Source organism: Coloeus monedula (assembly GCF_965178545.1).
Source record: "Coloeus monedula genome assembly, chromosome: 7".
Lineage (NCBI taxonomy): Eukaryota > Metazoa > Chordata > Aves > Passeriformes > Corvidae > Coloeus > Coloeus monedula.
The window spans coordinates 13475566-13493493 of record NC_138787.1 but is presented as its reverse complement, the minus strand read 5'-3'; the positions used below and the strand labels follow the sequence as shown (position 1 = coordinate 13493493).

Genomic DNA, 17928 nt, shown 5'->3' with positions numbered 1-17928 from the left:
AGGGGTGATTTCAGTATCTGTCACCAATTAAGAATGAGATTTTATCAAATTTAGATTTGTGAAACAAATCTAACCACAAGTGATTGAAACTCCAAGCATAGGTCACAAAGGATACGTATATCTATTGTGAGAAAAAGTGAGTGTGAATAAAAAATTCTCCTTCATAAATCTTTATTTATAGCTTAAAAATAAACAAAATGCCATTGTGGTACATTATAAATGGGTGGAAGTGACACAGATACAAGAATGGTATCTGTGACTAAATTTAGAACAATTTTGTAATATGCAACAGCATATAAACTAAAAGTAATATTTGTGGTAAAATTAATTTGGTTTTTTTTTCCTCTTTTTGGTACACATATAATGATCACACACATTTCAGAGCTCTGTCTGTAGTGAAAACAGGATAGATTCTCTAGTAGTGATGAATACAAAGGCTACCAAATGCTGACTCTGAGTCCCTTTTCCATGTGACATTATTGATACCTGTGGAACTGTGTGATATGATTCAGTGCAAAACATTGTCAACAGTTTGTTTGGCTCAGAGGAAACAATGCAGTACTTGTTCTTACATAGGAAGTGTATTGGATGTATATTGAAAATTTAGGTGAATATATTTATAATACATGAAATACCAGAAGTCTTTTGGAATATTTTTCTGTAATGATCTGAACATGCCAGTAGCCTAAAGAAAAGTTACTAGAGCAGATAAAAATGTAAATAATTGTAGTATTTCTGCAATTTATGTTGCACATTTCCAAAGAAAAGGTAGCATCTTTTTTTTTCTCACCTGATCATTATTTCTTTGTCTTTCTTCTGTGTTTTAACAGAAGTTATTTCATCTGTCTTTTCTTTCCCTATTATATCTATTTTTTCCAATTTTATCTGTGTGTATGCAGAAACATGGAGCTTCATTCTTGTGTAGAATTCATTCCCCTCACAGAGATCTTACAAAAGGACATATAAATGGCTTTTTCTTTAAATAAAGCGTGAAAAGGAGCAGAACTTTCTGCTTTGTTATTCCCTTGTGTCCATAGGGTGTGGGCTGTATTTCTTACTGATTTATTGTTGGGGAAAGGATATTGGCTTTCAGAGGCCTTCAGGTTCTCTGCCTCCTCTTCCATTCTTTTGTTGCTGTTTGCTTCAGGAATTACAGTTTTCCTCTCAGCAAACAGAAGTATTTATTGACCCACCCCTATGTCATTTCAGGTGGTTTAATTTTACTGGTTTTTCTCATGTTGTAAACCATTTTCTGTGTATGTTCTCAGCTTGTCTCCCTCAGATTGAAGCATGCTAATACTCTTTTCCTTCAAGGGTCTTGGACAAAACTGAGCTTAGCTGGTTGCTATCTCTCGTTTTTGTATTTGTCTTTTTTTTTCTAAGCTGAATATTATACATTGACTTTTTAATAAGGATGATGCTGCCCTGATACAAAACTGGGTTTCTGGTCAGGGTGAATAAGGAATGCATCTTCTATAGATCTGCAAGTTCTGCATGACCTTAGTTAATAAACTTTGATTTTTTTTTTAACTGAACCTAAAGACAGCAGCAATTTTATGTCAGAATCAAGTATCATGCACAATGTTAAAATGCATATTTTAAAACTGTTTTGTTATTATTGAGGCCTGATTGTTGTTTCCTTGTCTGTTGCTACAGTAACATTAAAATTTATAGAAAAATCAATATTTTTACTTAATTCCACTCAAGCAATGTGAGAATTAAGTGATCATACTATATAAATGGAAATCAAGCATTAATTAAATTTTGGATTTATTGGAAAACGGAGAAGTTATTTAATCTCAACTTAAAAATTGCCTTCAGCTACTTTTTGAGATCGGTCTTTTCTTTTTCTTTGAGATCACCCAGTGTACCTTTACATTTCTTCTTTGCTGGTTTTTCTACAGGTTTTCTGCAAAACTCAGTGGCAAAATTATTTGCCATGAGAATTTTAAAGAAAATGGAGTGGCTCAAAAAAAAAAAAAGAGCAGCAAGGGTTGTTTGTTTCCTTCTAAAACATAAAATTTAAGTTGATCAGAATATTAGCTTTTAGGAAATGCAAGGCATTACCAGCTAACTGTTTCCCCATGTTTTCCTCCTGCTTTATCCCTCTTGTCCTTCCGCTTTACTCTTACTGGCTAAGTGTGCATGTCTGACCCAGTGTTCTACTCCTGTGCCTGTCCTGTCTCTGCCCTCAGATATACAAGGAACAGCTGAACACCAGGGTGGTTCTTGTTGCTGTGGAAACTTGGACAGACAGAGATCGCATTAATATTCACCCTGACCCTCTGCAGATGCTCCACGACTTCTCCAAGTACCGGCAGCACTACGTCAAGCAGCACGCTGATGCTGTGCACCTGCTCTCGTATGTACCCTTTGCAATGGCTTAGAATGTTACTTCCTGTCTACTGCTTTTGTCTACTTGTCTCTTCTTTCATACTTTTTTGCTTGGTATTCTGTATATCAATCGACCTCTGCCTTCCTTAGGAAGCTTAATCCATATTTAACACCTGTTTTTAATAGGTGTAGTATATACCGTACTCACGTTGATATACGTATCTATAATGATATTTGAATGTCTTTGCAACCTGGAGACAGTGTCACATTTGAAAGTGGCTTTTGATGAGCCCTTGAGGACACTTAGCTTTGCCAATCAGGTGTTTAAGGTACTGCTTTTCCAGTTATGATCAGGAGAGGGCAGAGCTGACAGGATTATGTGTTGCCACAAAAGTGTTCCAGTTAGTGTATTTATTCGCACATGTAGCCGCAGTGATGGTTTGTTAATGGAAGGGCTTCTCCTTTAGAGCTGTAATGAATTGTTCTGAGACACAATGCATTTTGAGGGGAAATTCCACTTGCATCATTAGGCACGATTTCAGCCTTGAGCAAGTATTATTTTACTTCATGGCATTGTAAGCAAAGAGGAGGAAATATGTTCCCCTGTGCAGCATGAAGATCTTAAGCCATCTCCCAGCAGCATGACATACTGTGAGGATGGAGTAACTAGTGTCTTCCATGGGATTCTCCTGTAGTTCATCTTCTGCAGAAGAAGATAAAAACAAGGGTTGAAGAATTTCCTCCAGATTTCCTTACTACAGGCATTGCAATACAATGCTGATTGTATTCTTCATAATACAGGCGAAGTGCTGCTGACATGCACTCTTAGTGACTTCAATGCATGTTTTGTGTCACCTGCTGAAGAGTTTGCCATGGTGAAAGGTATCAAATCCAACCTGAAATACAGGAAATTCCATTTAAACATGGGGGGAAAAAAAACCTTTCACTGTGAAGGTGGTCAGATGCTGAAACTCTCTGCTGCACAGAGAGGCTATGGAGTGCCCATGCTTGGAGATTTTCCAAAGCCAATGGAACATGGTGTGCTCCAGCTGGGCCTCCTTGCAGCTGGGGGGATGAACTAGACCATTTCCAGAAGTGCCTGTCAAGCTCAGCCCTTACTGCAGTCCTGTCTGTTGTAAAGCCTCTGGCTGTATGTGTTTAATTAAGCTGCAGTCTGAAAGTTCTGATGGGTGTTAGAATGTTCTGAAAAATAAGTACATACCTGTATGGAGTACCCTGTCATTTAAAAAAGACTCCATTAATTTTCAAAGGTTAGGTCATTTGTACACCGTGCAGGGTCACTGTAGGTTGTTTGTAGGCGGTGTAGGTTTATTATTATGACTCTGGAGTTAAAATAGTAATTTTAGTAATTCATAGTAATTTGTAGACGTTTTATTGAATAATTTAGATCTTCCAGATTACATTACTTAATTAAATTATTTGGGGCTTATTAACAATAAAAGAAAGGAGGCAGGGTTAAAGCGCAGTATTAAATTACTTTCCCTTTAGGTATACTTCTCAGTCTTTTCATTTGGAGTTGAAACTAGAACTTAAATTGTTTTGGATTAAGATCATAGTTTAAAAAGTTCTCAATACTGATACATTTCAGAACGGAATTCCTTCCTGACAGATCAAAAATTGGAATATATTGTTAACTTTTAAAAGGAATGTTATCACTCTGTTGTCTTAGGAGTCTGGCACTCAAGCTTTCTGTGCTTGGTTTTTTTGTGGGTTAAGACTGATTCTGGCTCTACAAGAGAAAAATAGTCTTTTTGTCAAAGCTTATATATATATAATCACCTCTTTCAGTGTTGGTGTTCTGTTTGTAAACTTGCAGTTGCTTTTTATGCTAGAAGTAGATGAATGTACATGCAATCTATCATGGCATGTGTGAGGGTATGGTCTTTCAATAAGCTCTTGGTGCCCAATGTCAATGTGTTATATTTTCTTCATTTTTATTTGTTTGTAAGGAATGTGACATTTCATTACAAAAGGAGCAGCTTAAGTTACTTTGGAGGGGTTTGCTCTGTGGCCAGAGGAGTAGGAGTGAATGAGGTAATTTTTTTTTTCATGACTAAAGTGAAGTAAAGTAGAATCTCTACATTATAATCTCAACAGTTTATGTTTCAGTATTCAGGGCTTTAAAGATAACTTAAATATTAAAAATTTAGGATTCTCACAGCCAGCCTGCTTGATCATCATCAAACTACTGCTCAGAGTGCTCGTCTTTTTAGAAAGCATTTCTCTCCTGTCTGCATTATTCTCTTAAAAAGAACTTAAATTGGCTTTTATTATATTTGATAGAAATTTAGACCCAAAAATCTCAGACAGGAATATGTGAAACACAGTGAATATCTTTTTGTCTTATCACTGTAAGACACTTGATCTTCTGAGGTACCAGTGACATGTAATTCTTCCTGAAGTTTTTTTAACATTGAAATTAGAAAACAAATTGTCCCTGTGTATTGAATTTTTTACTATTGTTATTTTTTTTTCCTCAGTGCAGTGTTAAATTGATAATGAAATTCTCCTGTTTTTACATGGGTTAAATCCCTACTATTACAGAACTGTATTATGTATATATCAAATAGACTTCTTTCTTTAGATTAACCAATGGGGAGAGATTACCTGAGATTAGGAGAGGAATATTTTATCTGTTATGTACTTTATTGAGTTAATTTTCCTTATATGCACATAGAATTGTGACTGACTGCATTGAATTACTGAAGTAGTAGGTATGTGATAAGCCAGAATGAGCCAGTGTAATGTTCATTGCAATAACTAATGGGTTTTTGGTTTTTTTATAATTGTGCTCCTCTTGGAATGCAGTATGGCCTCCCTTTGCCCATGGCACAGGAACTAGCACAAAGTCTTGCTCAGAATCTTGGAATACAATGGGAGCCAGCTGCCAGGAAACCGAGTATGTACATGGAGTCTTCTTTTATCTTCCTTAGCTAAATACATAAGCACTTCCTTTATTGTGTTTGAAAGAAATGCCAAAAGTGCTGTAACTGTAGAACAAGAATTGCTGCTTTTGGAAATATACGTAGTAAAATTTCAGCTTCACCAAAACAAGAGCTGCCAGTTCAGCAGCATTTTGCAATAACCTCAGTGATGTTCTGTGTTGAGAGGTTGGATTCATAACCAATATTCAAAGGTATATTGGTGAAAACACCATTAATTTAATTTAGAACTCCTTTTCTATCATAATGAAATCTGTAAATCTAATAGAACAATTGCTGACTTCTTAAAATGCAAAAATACCTGATGTACAAGTGAAGAAATGGTAGAGTTGTAACCTAGTTCAGTGTGACATTTGCTCAACTTGTTACCTTGCTGCTTCACAGCCAGACCAGATTTGTGTGGCCTTAACACATGTGGAGTGTTGGTACAAAAGCTGCTGCAAAGCCCTTTTCATGGCTCAAGAAAATTGTTTGATTTTTCACTTGCATTTTGTAAGCAGTTTGGCTACCTTTTCTCTTTGTTTCCTCTTTAAAAATGTGAATGATAATGTTGACTTTATTGTGGAATCACTTCAAAAATCTGTGAATTAGGAAACCATACATAGGAATATTGTTTTGTAAAGCACTATTTTTGAACTGTGTTAACTAGCAAATTGTGAAAATATTTTCTACATAATTGTTTTTTGATTACAGGTAAAACAGAATTCATACAATTTGAAAAACAGAAATTTTTTTTAACTGAAAGATTAAGGTTTTTGATATGATAGCTTAGTGCCCTTATTTGGGTGCCCTTTTATAGAGAAAGATTAATGAAAGACCTGGAGAGAATAGAAATAACCATATAAATAATCTGTGAACATTTTCCATGGAGAAACTCTGGATTTCCAGTAGTGACTACAGTACATCTATCTTTGGTAGATAATTTTTATGGGCAGTGTGCAGCATCTGTTTTACCAACCATAAGGTACTGATCTTTTGTTTTTATGTTATGAATTTGGTCACTGTTGACTTACATGCTATAGCTGTAAGTAAACTGTAAATCCATTTTCATTCAACTACTTTTTGAATGAATGTTTGATCGGCTGATTCACATATTACTGTTAATAATTTTATGCCAAACGGAAAAAGCCTGGCCTGTCCAATAACAATCCTCTTTCAAGGTATTCTGTATTTTTAGGGAGGAGGAAATGTGAACATTTAAAATCATCAATATTATGTGTACTGCACACAGCCTTGTGCTGCCTGTTTTAAGAGCATGTAGGGAAGAACCTTGCCAACTATTTTTAGCTTTCTATACTGCCTGAAACTGTGTTGAGTCTTAAGAACCTGCAGATAAGGTAATCTGAAAGTACCACATTTATTTAGTGTATTAGTATGTCTTCAAGTGGGCTGGTTTCTTTTTTGGGGCTAGAGTCTGTACAGCCAAGCAACCATCAAATCTTGGTATAATTAGTCAAGCTCCATTTTTATAGTGAGTACTTATATTTATTGTAAGCATATTTATAACTTCTCTCCTTTTCTGTTGTATTTTGGTCTTGTCTGAGAAGAGTGTGACTGCACTGAATCCTGGGGTGGTTGCATCATGGAGGAAACAGGGTATGTCATAAATATCAGTAATTGAGGGCTCTGGAATGAGTTCATAGTTTACGTTATGACAGAAATATTTAGGCATTGGGTTTTATCTGTGTGTTTTAGTGCTAATAAATGAAAAACTGGACACAGTTGGAACTCAATCCTTAGCTACATAGTCAGTGAGGTCTGAGGGGGAAGCACATCTATATGGGAGGAATTTCATTGCCCTCTACCCTCACATGCTGCCAAAGATTCTTCTCTCTATACTGTAAGCAATTGATTGGAAAAGGATAACTTCTGAAATATAGGAGTTTGAATCTTATAAATCACTTCCTGTCAGAATCTTGCTCACCGTGGAAGCTTGATTGCAAAAATCATGGAGAAAATTAGTTACAAATAAGAGAGAAGGAGCTGAGTTTCTTCATATGATATTTGGAAATTGGTTCTCCAGTAGAGTTACTTTGTGGCTTCCCTGTAGACTTGTAATTGTTAGCCACTGTATGAATGCAGCAGAAAATCATTCCATAAATATGCTTCTGGAATCCAAGGTAAGGCATTGATCAGAATAGATACTGGCTTCCTTCACATGGTGAACTAATCAAAGTATTGGTCTTGGATGGAAGTATCAGAAGAAGAGGCTATGGAATAAGCCTATTCTGTAGAAAAGGTTAACAGTAAACAAAAGCCAGGAGCAGAGGATGGTCAAGCAGAAGCTGAAAAAGGACTGACTAATGAAATGAGTGAATAATTAGCTGCACTTTAAAGCCTTTTCTCTTAACTCCATCAGTGTCAGAAGACAGTTTTTCTGTATGGAATAATTCAGTGGGGAAATAGCTCAGTAGCAGTGAACTGTTAGGAAAGGAATGGAGAACCTCCTTATGGCACGGTTACCCCAATCTTTAATAGTGTGAATAGATCTCGTTCCCAGATCTCAAAACATGACCAATAAATACATCAGACAATTTCTGAATGAGAAATTACTAATAAAGTACATTTTCAGTAGTCTGGGAAAAAAGATGGAGTTGAGGAAACATGAGAGAAGTCTAACATCATGAACAAATGATTACTCTTTCTTCCAGTGTAAGAGCTAGGGAGACATGAAATGAGATTAGCAAATATGACAGAAGAAAATGGGATGAAATTGTTCTTCTACCAGTCTGTATTAAGCTGTGAAACCTCTTACTGCAGCATCTTGTAGGTGCTGAAAACAAACCTGAGAGGATCCTGGATTATGCATGCAATAGAAAGGGTGAATAGCAACTACTGTAATGTGGGGTTACCTTATTGAGAAGTTTAAGAGCTACAAATACTATACATTCATAAAGTAGAAATATAAAAATGCAAAATGTTTTAAAATTTTTCTTTTGTTCTGATTTTATTGTTTGAGAATAAGACTGAGCTGTCATACTGTTGCACACAGTGGTTGTAAGAAACTGGGATTTACAGTATTAAAAAAAAGTTGTGACCCCTTTGCCCCTTTCCAGTAGCTGGTGGTGTTTCAAGGCATTTACTCACCTAATTCTTTGCTATTTTAGGGTATACCATTCCAGGAAATTCTCCAAATGCAGCATTGCAGAATACAAAGAATTTTTACTTCGTGGGGGAGGTGCCTGTCTTTTTAACAGGCCAACAAAGGTAATAAATAAATTGGTAGTCAGGACATTTGCTACACATTGAAATGAAAATGTAATAATTTCACTGACATACATCTGTTCTCAAATTTATTCAGATGTCTATGGGTATTTTCTTGAGGTTGTAATTAGCTGACTGTTCATCCCCCTAGCATTTAAAAATAATATTGAGAGGAATGCAACTTGTTTTCCATAATTCTTCATACTCAAATAATGATAAATATCACATTCAGCATAAATGCACTACTTATTAAGATGGAAATAGTGCAAAATAAATCCAGAAGTGAGATCATAATTTATGCTCCACCTACACTCAATTCTTGGACTTTGTGTCTGAGGTTGTTAAAAAGAATGCCAGTTACCACATTAGGAAATGGAAATACATAGCTGATTTCATATAGACAGTAGTAACTTTTGGTTGTTCTCAATGTTAACTTCATTTCATTACATCTAGCAAACTCTGTAATTCATAGCTGTTTACTTATACCATTGCCTTTTTTGCCTAAAAACTTACCGAGGTCATAATTTTTTCTAAAGCAATGTCAGCATGACATCCTTCTAAAGCTGAATGGTATAAAAATATTCCATGTGGCTCTTTTTGTCAAGTAAGAGCAATCCAAAGTATTAATATTCTATTTAATCATAGTGTCAAACTTGCTGTCCTTGTGGAATTTAATACCACATGAGGCTATTAGACTGTTCTGTTTACTGTGCTGTACCCTTTGCTGGACCATCAGCTTGCACAATTAACTAAAAATTTTGCTTGTGCAAGTGGTTTTGATTCTTTTCCCAGGGTGGCTATCTTTGCTTATAGAATAAGAATGCAAGAATTCTTACACAAAGGAGTAAGTAGGGAAATAGAAAAACACAGCCTCAGTTTTTAATGATAGCTGTCAGGCAAAGTAATGTGAAGAAGTTGTCAGCTGGACTCTATACAGAATAAAAATCTGATTTATGTTGGGGAAAATGCTCCTGGGGAAATGGTTGAATTATCTTTATATATTATCTGTGCCAGTGCTTCACAGCTTTGAAGTTCTTTGGGGGGAAAAATAATCATACAATGTTTAGAATCCTGTTATTTGGAGGTTAGGAGGTAAGGTAGAAAACTGTGTGTTTAATCCTTAGGTAAGTAAAATGGAGTTGTTAAGCAGTCACCATGATGCCATTTTTAAAATTATAACCTGAGTTGTGCTCTGACATGAATATAAACATTAAATAGTTCCTGATTGCCATAGGAAATTTGTGTGTGCCTGCTTGTGTTCTGTAATTTTCTTGTTTGATAGAGAAATGAATTTCAGTTTCAGAGTAAGATCTTATTTTTTTACACCAAAGTGTAGTAGAAACAGTAGCTTACAGGGGGAAAAAAAAGAAATTAGTTTTTTTTTAATCCTGTCAACACTGCTAGTGAAGAAAAGCACATACAGATATTTCTTCAGTATTGTTTTGCTTTTGGCACCCAAAATTGTAGGTGCTATTAATTACCTATGTGCATTATGCAACAAAAGTGAAATGTTTTATTTCTTTTTTATTAGGCATTATGATTCCTCCCTGCCCCAACCAAAACTACCGGAGAAGAATTCCATACAAGTTTTTATATAATTAGTATTGTATTATATGTTGTTTCATATCTTGATGATTCTCAACAGCTTTACTTCCACTAAGGCCGTGCAGAACGGTTTACTCGCATCTTGCACCCTTTGATTTCTGTTCTCATTTTAACTTTTAACTTCTCATTTCAGCCATATTCTAGTTAATGTTTCTGTTGATAATATCCCAATTAAACTGGAGATTCCTGATATTCTTATATGATTTTAAAGTAGAATTATATTGAAAACGGACAAGCTTCTTGCAAAATTATTTCTATGACAAGGCTGAAAAGTATCTTTAATCAAAATTATGATATGTGAAACCAGTATAGAATCTGCATCATCCTGAACTGCAGGATTTATCTGTAGTGCATGTATCTGGTTTTAGGATTAGCTGTTTAGTACTATCTGTGTGTGGTTGTTTATAACTTACTAATAAGGCACATCCTCTTGGCAGTATTTCTTAATATTTATTGTTTTTATGCATAAACGTTGCACAGGAATAGACAGTAGCTCATTGCATGAGCAGGTGTGGGTACCTGAGTAGATCCCAGAGATTATATTGTGGACTGGTTTCTTGAAGGATTTATCAGAGAACTGGGAGTCCATGGAACAGAAGTTCAAATGTCATCCCCCTTAAATATTATTGTAGTGTCTCTATTTATCATGGGTTTCTGAGATCAGTATTCTCCTAAAGAGGACCAGCATTGGTGTGATTTAGCTGGACACCTTTCATGTCTGAAAAATTCTGATGAGCAGCACTTGAAAACCATGCTGCCTTTCCATCACTGAGGCACAGCACATGCATTGCTTGGGACAGCACATTTGTGTAGCATCACAGAAATGGGTTGTACGTGACACAAAAGTCACTTGACACTGGTTTTATTCTTACTTTGGGGTGGGGGCTTTTTTCTTTCAGCTGTTTGAAGCCACCGAGTGTGGAAATGGATATGTAGAAGCAGGAGAAGAATGTGATTGCGGTTTCCGAATGGCAAGTAGAGTTATATATTACTTCACAGTCTTTCTTACAAAATATATTAAGATAAATTAAGTGATTGGTAAGGGAAGGGGGAAAGGTTATGGAAATGGATTTGTTTTGCCTGTTTGGGAACAATTTCTTTAAGGGCCTGTGTTAAAAACATTTTTTCAAATGACAACGGGTGCAATGACAGTGTCCTCTGCACAGTTCCTGTTATACTAATGACAAGATACAGCTGTTTCCCAGCAGTTTTTGAGTTGCACTGGAGAAGTGCTTACCTTTTTACTTTTCTTTGAGAGCATGTTTGAGTGGGAGACTCCTTACTGATACTTTGGGAGATTGGTGCCTGCATTCAGACAGAACAAGTAAACTGTCGTTTTCTTCTCTAGTGCAGAAATACTCCAATAATGTTTTTGCAAAAATCTTCTCTCTAGATTTGAGTCCTAGTTCTAGTATTTAAATATAATTGCACCTGCAATTAGATTGGGGTTTTTTTCTGCATCGAATATAATTTAACTAAGCAGCATGAATTTGGCACAGGCTTCAGAATCCCTGTGTTACTATAGCATTGTATGTCACTGTTTTCCCTTTAGTATTTGAGTAGTGCAAAGGCTTCTTCCGCTGATAATTTCAGATCATCAATGCTAAACTGAATCTTTTGTCTGCTGGTATGTAATAGTTTGTTGTTGAAAAAGTTGTGAAGAAAAAAGACTTACTTAAAATGGAAGACTAAACTTTTTGCTTAATGTTTTCTTCAGGAATGCTATGCAGACTGTTGTAAGAAGTGCTCTCTTTCTAATGGAGCTCATTGTAGTGATGGACCCTGCTGTAATACATCGTGTCTTGTGAGTGTTGCTGCCATATATCAATTGTTCTTTTCAGTTGTCCACGGCAGTCACATGCAGCCTATTAAAGTTCAAAGTGTGTTTCAGGTAGAAGGAAAAGGAGCAGCTTATGTCAATGTAATCTTAGTGCTGAACTATATTTTTCATTTTCTAGTTTTTCCCACGAGGTTATGACTGTCGATATGCAGTGAATGAGTGTGACATTGCAGAGTTCTGCACTGGGGATTCTGGGCAGGTATGTGTGCAGAAATGTTCTCTGCTTGCACTGTTGTTTGTTTGCACCCTTTTTTTTGTATTCATTGAACAGGAAAATTGTATTAACAAACTGCACAGTCATATACCCAAAATGATGATGTAACAGTGGAGTATAAACTGTTGCAAACTCATGAAAACAATAATCTATGTGGACTCAAAATATTACTCCTTTAGGTTTATTTGTTTTTTATAACTCTTGGGATTTTGTGTGTAGTATTTGTGTCAGGCATCCTTCTTTATTCTTTGCCTGGTCTATGACTTACTAATAAGAATACACTATAAATGTGAATGTATTCAAAAGTAATAACACTAAGACTTTGTGAAATAAAATACCTTAAAATAGTGCTGTAGAAAATTATAGCTAATGGAGTATAAAAGCATGGAATCATTTAGGTTGGAAAAGACCTTTTAGATTGAGTGCAACCATTAACCCAGCACTGCCAACTCCACCACTAAACCATGTCCCTAAATGCCACATCTACGTGTCTTTTAAATACCTCCAGGGATGGTGATTTTACTGTGTCTCTGGGCAGCCTGTTACAATGTTTGACAGCTGTTTTGGTGAAGAAATTTTTCCTAATAGTCAATCTAAACCTCCCCTGGCACAACTTAAGGCCATTTCCTCTCATCCTGTCATTTGTTACTTAAGCAGAAGAGGCCAACCTCTGTGTCTCTACAACCTCCTTCAAGGAGTTGTCGAGGGTGAAAAGGTCCCCCCTGAGCTTCATCTTCTCCAGGCTAAACTACCCCAGATCCCTCAATTTCTCCTTGTAAGACTTGTATAAAGTGTGTTATTTTTTTTAAGAGTGTGCACATGTATGAGAATTTTAAAAGTTGTGAATCTTACGTATTTGTCCTGAAAATATTTGGCTAATACTCAAAAATATAGGAATAAACAGCAAACAAAATGGTTTTTTAATTTGAGTTCTTTTACATAGTCAACATTCTGTACATTTTTCATTTTCACAGCAACTTTGATGCTTTAGGTAATATATGCTCCTTTTCAATACTGAATGTTTATATATTTATTCCATTTATATAAACTTCAAGTTTCTATAAGAACTTCATAACTGATGCAGTCACCTACCACATCAAGTTCTTAGCTTTGAAGAAATGAGATTCAGGACAGATCATAATCTCTTTGGGCATTGGCTGTAATTATAAATGCCAATAAATTAACAATATCCTTTTATTTTATCATCAGAGACATCAACACATAGACAAGTAGCTATTGCCAATATTCTATTGTAAATCTTTTGTTCTGTAGATGGAGCATTCTTAATGCGAGAGAGAAGGGCTTTCTGAAGCCAGAAAGGCTGCCCTCAGAGTATTGGCTAACAGAGTCCAGTGCAGCAGCATAGCCTTTCCAAATTTTCACAGGTCTCTTTTGGATGAGGAAAAACCTTAACAATGGTCTGCTCCTTACTTTAGTAGTCTGAGGCTTCTGGACCTAGTGACTTGTTTGTACCAAAGAAGTTTCCAGTGCCAAGAGAACATAACACATCATTAAACCTCCTGAAGCTCTGTAAGCAATAGACTGGTAGGCTGACCAGGTGCTCCCTCACTGTTGTAGTGGAACTGAAATGCCTGTGATGGCAGCGTTGCAAACATGACCCCAGTATTAGCTCCCAAATATCCTCTTACTGAACACATTGGTTTTCATTTTGCCTCACCTCCTTAATTTCTACTTGGAATATGCAGGAAGTTAGTATTGAACCTTGTGTTTCATGGCTCAAGATGTTAATTTTTTCATTTCTATTTGTAGCTCTAAAGTTTATTGCACTAATTATGTTTTCAACCCCCTTTGTATGCTGTGAAATTTTCTTAAAAGCAGGAAAATTCCATATGTGATACTCTGATATATTATTACAGTACACATGATGAAAAAGATTCTTAATTTTTTTCAGTGTCCACCAAATCTTCATAAACAAGATGGGTATGCCTGTGATTCTAATCAGGTATGCAATTTTTTTAAATCCCTGCACATCAGCAAATAGAAATCAACCAAATACACATTCTTGTTTTGCTTTGGCATTGATTTTTTAAAATCTTGTATTCCATAATTCTTCATAAAATTTATCCTTTAGACATCAGTGTTGCTTGTGCTTTTTGCACTCTGTGAATAGTAATAATTTCTGCTTAGAGTGAAATTCACTTGGTATCTCTACATTTTACATGTAGATCTTTTATTACACTCCCTGTTAATAAGTTCTTTACAACTGTGTAAAGGTATAAAGCAACTACTTGAATGTCAGTATGTATTGGACACAAACTGGCTTGGGAATCTGGGCCAAAATGTGTACTTCATCTACCCAAATTCATGGAATATATTCTACATCTCAACGTGCATGTGAAGAGTGAAAATGAGACATTTGTTGTGGGAGGGGAAGGAGATGTTGTTTTCAGTTCTCATTGCTAACATGTTGTGCTTTGTTTAGGGTCGTTGCTATAATGGTGAATGCAAGACAAGAGATAATCAGTGCAAATATATCTGGGGATCTAGTAGGTTGACTTTAACTACCTTAAATGTATTTTATTTCTAGTTCATTCCTGCCTTTGCTTTGGATTTTTAGTATTTTTATTTTTTGTTCTTGTCACTCTAAGTTAAAGTTTTCTGATCAGTAGAGTGAGTAGACTGCAGTGGGAGACTGGCTTGATTGGAATTCTGGCTTGAAGTGGAATTCTGAGCCTGGGAGTGGTGTCAGTGAGATAGTTCTGGCATGATGTGGCTGCAGATCTGGGGAGGGCTGCAAATGCTCCTGGGGGGGAGGGGATTGAGGATTTTTTGGGTATAGTTCAAAACTAGATGTTTTGGGGGTTTTTTTAATGACAGTCATCAGTTCCATTATCCCAGCAGTGGTACATGCTAAAGTTGCTCTACCTTGCCTCTCCTTCCTATACTGTCCTCCAAGTCAGGAAAATTAGTATATTGGTGTGAACTTGAATATGCATAGTATGGATTTAAGTCCAGAGGTGTTGAGCAAAATAGAATTGCAATTGCAATGGGCTTTGCTTGCAGCAGAGAGGGGCTGAATGTTCTGTGTAATGACTTTGAGACAATTCAGCAGTGTAGAACTACCAGGACATCCTGTACTCTGGCATTTAGTGTGTTCTTGTGCATTGTGTCATAACTGCCACTGAGGCCACTCTGTATTATTAGTTTATTTTCCTCTATATAATTGTTGTGCCTTTCTCTTTTTTTAAAATTCATTTTTAGAAAAAAAAATGAGCTCTTTAGTAAATAATTATGGGTTTAAAACCTACTAGTTCAGAATTTTACTCCTAAAAATAAGTAGAAATTACACTTGGATGTTCAAATTTGGTTTCCTGTGAACATCTGAAAAATAGAATAAAATAAACATTGAGTTGATGTCAGAACATAGGCTTATCGTAAATGTCCTATATAAAATCTTCTGAAATGCAGATCAGGAATAATTGCAGTGCAAAACAACTAGATTAAATCTATGAGTAACTGTTATGAAGGGAACAAAATTAGACCACAGATAAATTTCATATGCAGAATAGAATACAGACACTGTGGAGGCTACTTTTTTTTTAGAAGTTCAGAGCAAATCTTGAACATATCAGCAGGTATTTCAGTTTAGCCTGTTCTCTCTTGTAGTCACTGAAAAATACCATCTGTACACATACATGTGTGTTTAGATTGATGTTTTGTATTTAAAAAATTACAGAGAACTGCTGCAATAAATTTATGCAGGTTTCAAAGCTGTCATGTTGCCAGTGGAAAGCATGTTTCTTTTTTCTTCATCAACAGAGTCTTCAGGATCTGACAAATTTTGTTATGAAAAGCTTAATACAGAAGGCACAACAAAAGGAAACTGTGGAAAGGATGGAGACCGATGGATTCAGTGCAGCAAACAGTAAGTTCAGTTTGGGAGAGATTATTTGTAATTTAAATAGATTGGTAATGGTTTAATATTGTCTACTTTTTATACTTTTTCATGCATGTCTCAGCAGTTTGTTTTGCATTATTTTGAATCTTCTTTCCCTCACAAGGTTTGCATATTGAAAAAATTCCACTCCAAAAAATCTACAAATGACTCAGCAATACACTTATAAAGAATTCTAGATTTTCAGAAGATTATACTGTGCCTTTATTTATTTCAGAGGAGCTGAGGGACAAGACAATAAAAAGTCACAAGTTCATAATGCAGAAACACCTCAGCCTTGGCAGGGATAAATTAGGCTGCAAATACACACACTCTGTCCACTTGCTCTGGGATTGACACCAGATTATGGCTGTTTCAAGTTCGTTCCAACCTTTATTTTGATCAGTGAAGACCATTAGACATTTGGATGCTATAGAGAAAAGACCCGATTCATTTCCATGTGATCATTACTAGATGAATATTTGATTAAATTTACTTGTCAAGGTAATGATCATTAGTGGATAGACTTAAATTTCTCCTGATTTGCTTCATAATTAAAAATTATGTAAATACAAATTTCAGTTTCGGAATAGTGTTTTCCTTCTTTGACTATTTGATGCTTGTATAGTGGCTTTTTTTATTATTACTTTTCAGATAGGATCATAAGGAAAAGAGTCATTTAATGGATTTTTTAATATTTAGATGAGAATAGTGTTGTTCTAATGTGTATGTTAAATCCCTCACTTCTATAAAAGCTTCTCTTTGTTAGTAGAGAGATGCAGGGCAATGGTGTGGCTGAAGGGCTATTCACATTTTTTTCAGTTTTAACAAAGTCAATTTCCAGCATTTATCCAGCTGCTTCTGTAACTTAGGACAGTCAGTATTAACTGATATCCTTCTATTGAAGATATAAAATATATCTTGTATATCTTAAAACACATTTAAATATATGCAGGTATAAAATAACATTAGAAGAAGCAGATTCTTAACCAAAATTTGGGCACACACAGCTGCACACTAACAGTTGTTGTTACGGTTCTGTTGTCCTGCAAGGGAAGTAAAATTCAATTGAAAATTCAAACTTAACATTAACATATGGTGTGTAAGCTGCCAGAGAGAGGGAAAAGCAATTTAGCCTAACATGGCAAAGCTTTGTGCAGCTTGGCTCCTCTTACTTGTACTGCATTGTTCTTAGAGCACAGATATTTTCTATGTTCATGTGAGCATTCATTGGTGCATTGGAATGATCAATGACTTGTTTCTGCCTCTTGTCATGTAAATAAAATAATATTTTATATCCAGGCTTGCACTCTGAAAGTCTTGTGGTAATATATTACTATGATCAGCAGCACCATTGCCAGACTTTGTTTTTTGTAACTTTACCTCATATTATTCCAGTAATATTTTAATTTATGTTTTCATTTTCCAGTGATGTTTTCTGTGGCTTTTTGCTCTGTACTAATCTTACTAGAGTTCCACGAGTTGGTCAAGTTCAAGGAGAAATTATCCCAAATTCCTTTTATCATCAAGGACGCATAGTGGACTGCAGGTAAAAGACAATGCAGTATTCCAATGTGATTTATCTCTGTCAAACTTAATTAAGATAGACATAAATGTAAGATTCTGTGGATTTTAGGTAATTGCAGCAAAATCTTTATTCTGAGTGGTATTTATTTTGATTAAAAAAAACCCCAAACCATAAAAAGCCTAATATTCCACATTTAAAGAGGGTGAAATGTGGGTTATCCTCCTGAATCTTCTACCTGATCCCTCCAATAGCAGAACTTCACAGTCAGAGCTTAATGCTCAGCATTATGTTTTTCTGAGGGTGGAGAAAGTCTGTCATTACCAAAGACCCATATTTTAAATATAA

At 35.6% G+C, this 17928-nt stretch overlaps 1 protein-coding gene across 1 annotated transcript in view; it reads left to right on the top strand.

Annotated features, from left to right (window-relative positions):
- The window catches only part of ADAM23 (ADAM metallopeptidase domain 23), a gene marked incomplete at both ends in the record, with an annotated part of 67918 nt that overhangs the window by 32970 nt on the left and 17020 nt on the right, over positions 1 to 17928 (top strand). Inside the window, 12 exons of the mRNA XM_082284755.1 lie at positions 2196 to 2362; positions 4305 to 4389; positions 5164 to 5254; positions 6845 to 6893; positions 8405 to 8504; positions 11006 to 11077; positions 11824 to 11910; positions 12065 to 12145; positions 14073 to 14123; positions 14604 to 14667; positions 15941 to 16046; positions 17485 to 17604. Of these exons, the coding sequence (XP_082140881.1) occupies positions 2196 to 2362; positions 4305 to 4389; positions 5164 to 5254; positions 6845 to 6893; positions 8405 to 8504; positions 11006 to 11077; positions 11824 to 11910; positions 12065 to 12145; positions 14073 to 14123; positions 14604 to 14667; positions 15941 to 16046; positions 17485 to 17604 (1073 nt within the window). The remainder of the gene's footprint in view (positions 1 to 2195; positions 2363 to 4304; positions 4390 to 5163; positions 5255 to 6844; positions 6894 to 8404; positions 8505 to 11005; positions 11078 to 11823; positions 11911 to 12064; positions 12146 to 14072; positions 14124 to 14603; positions 14668 to 15940; positions 16047 to 17484; positions 17605 to 17928) is intronic.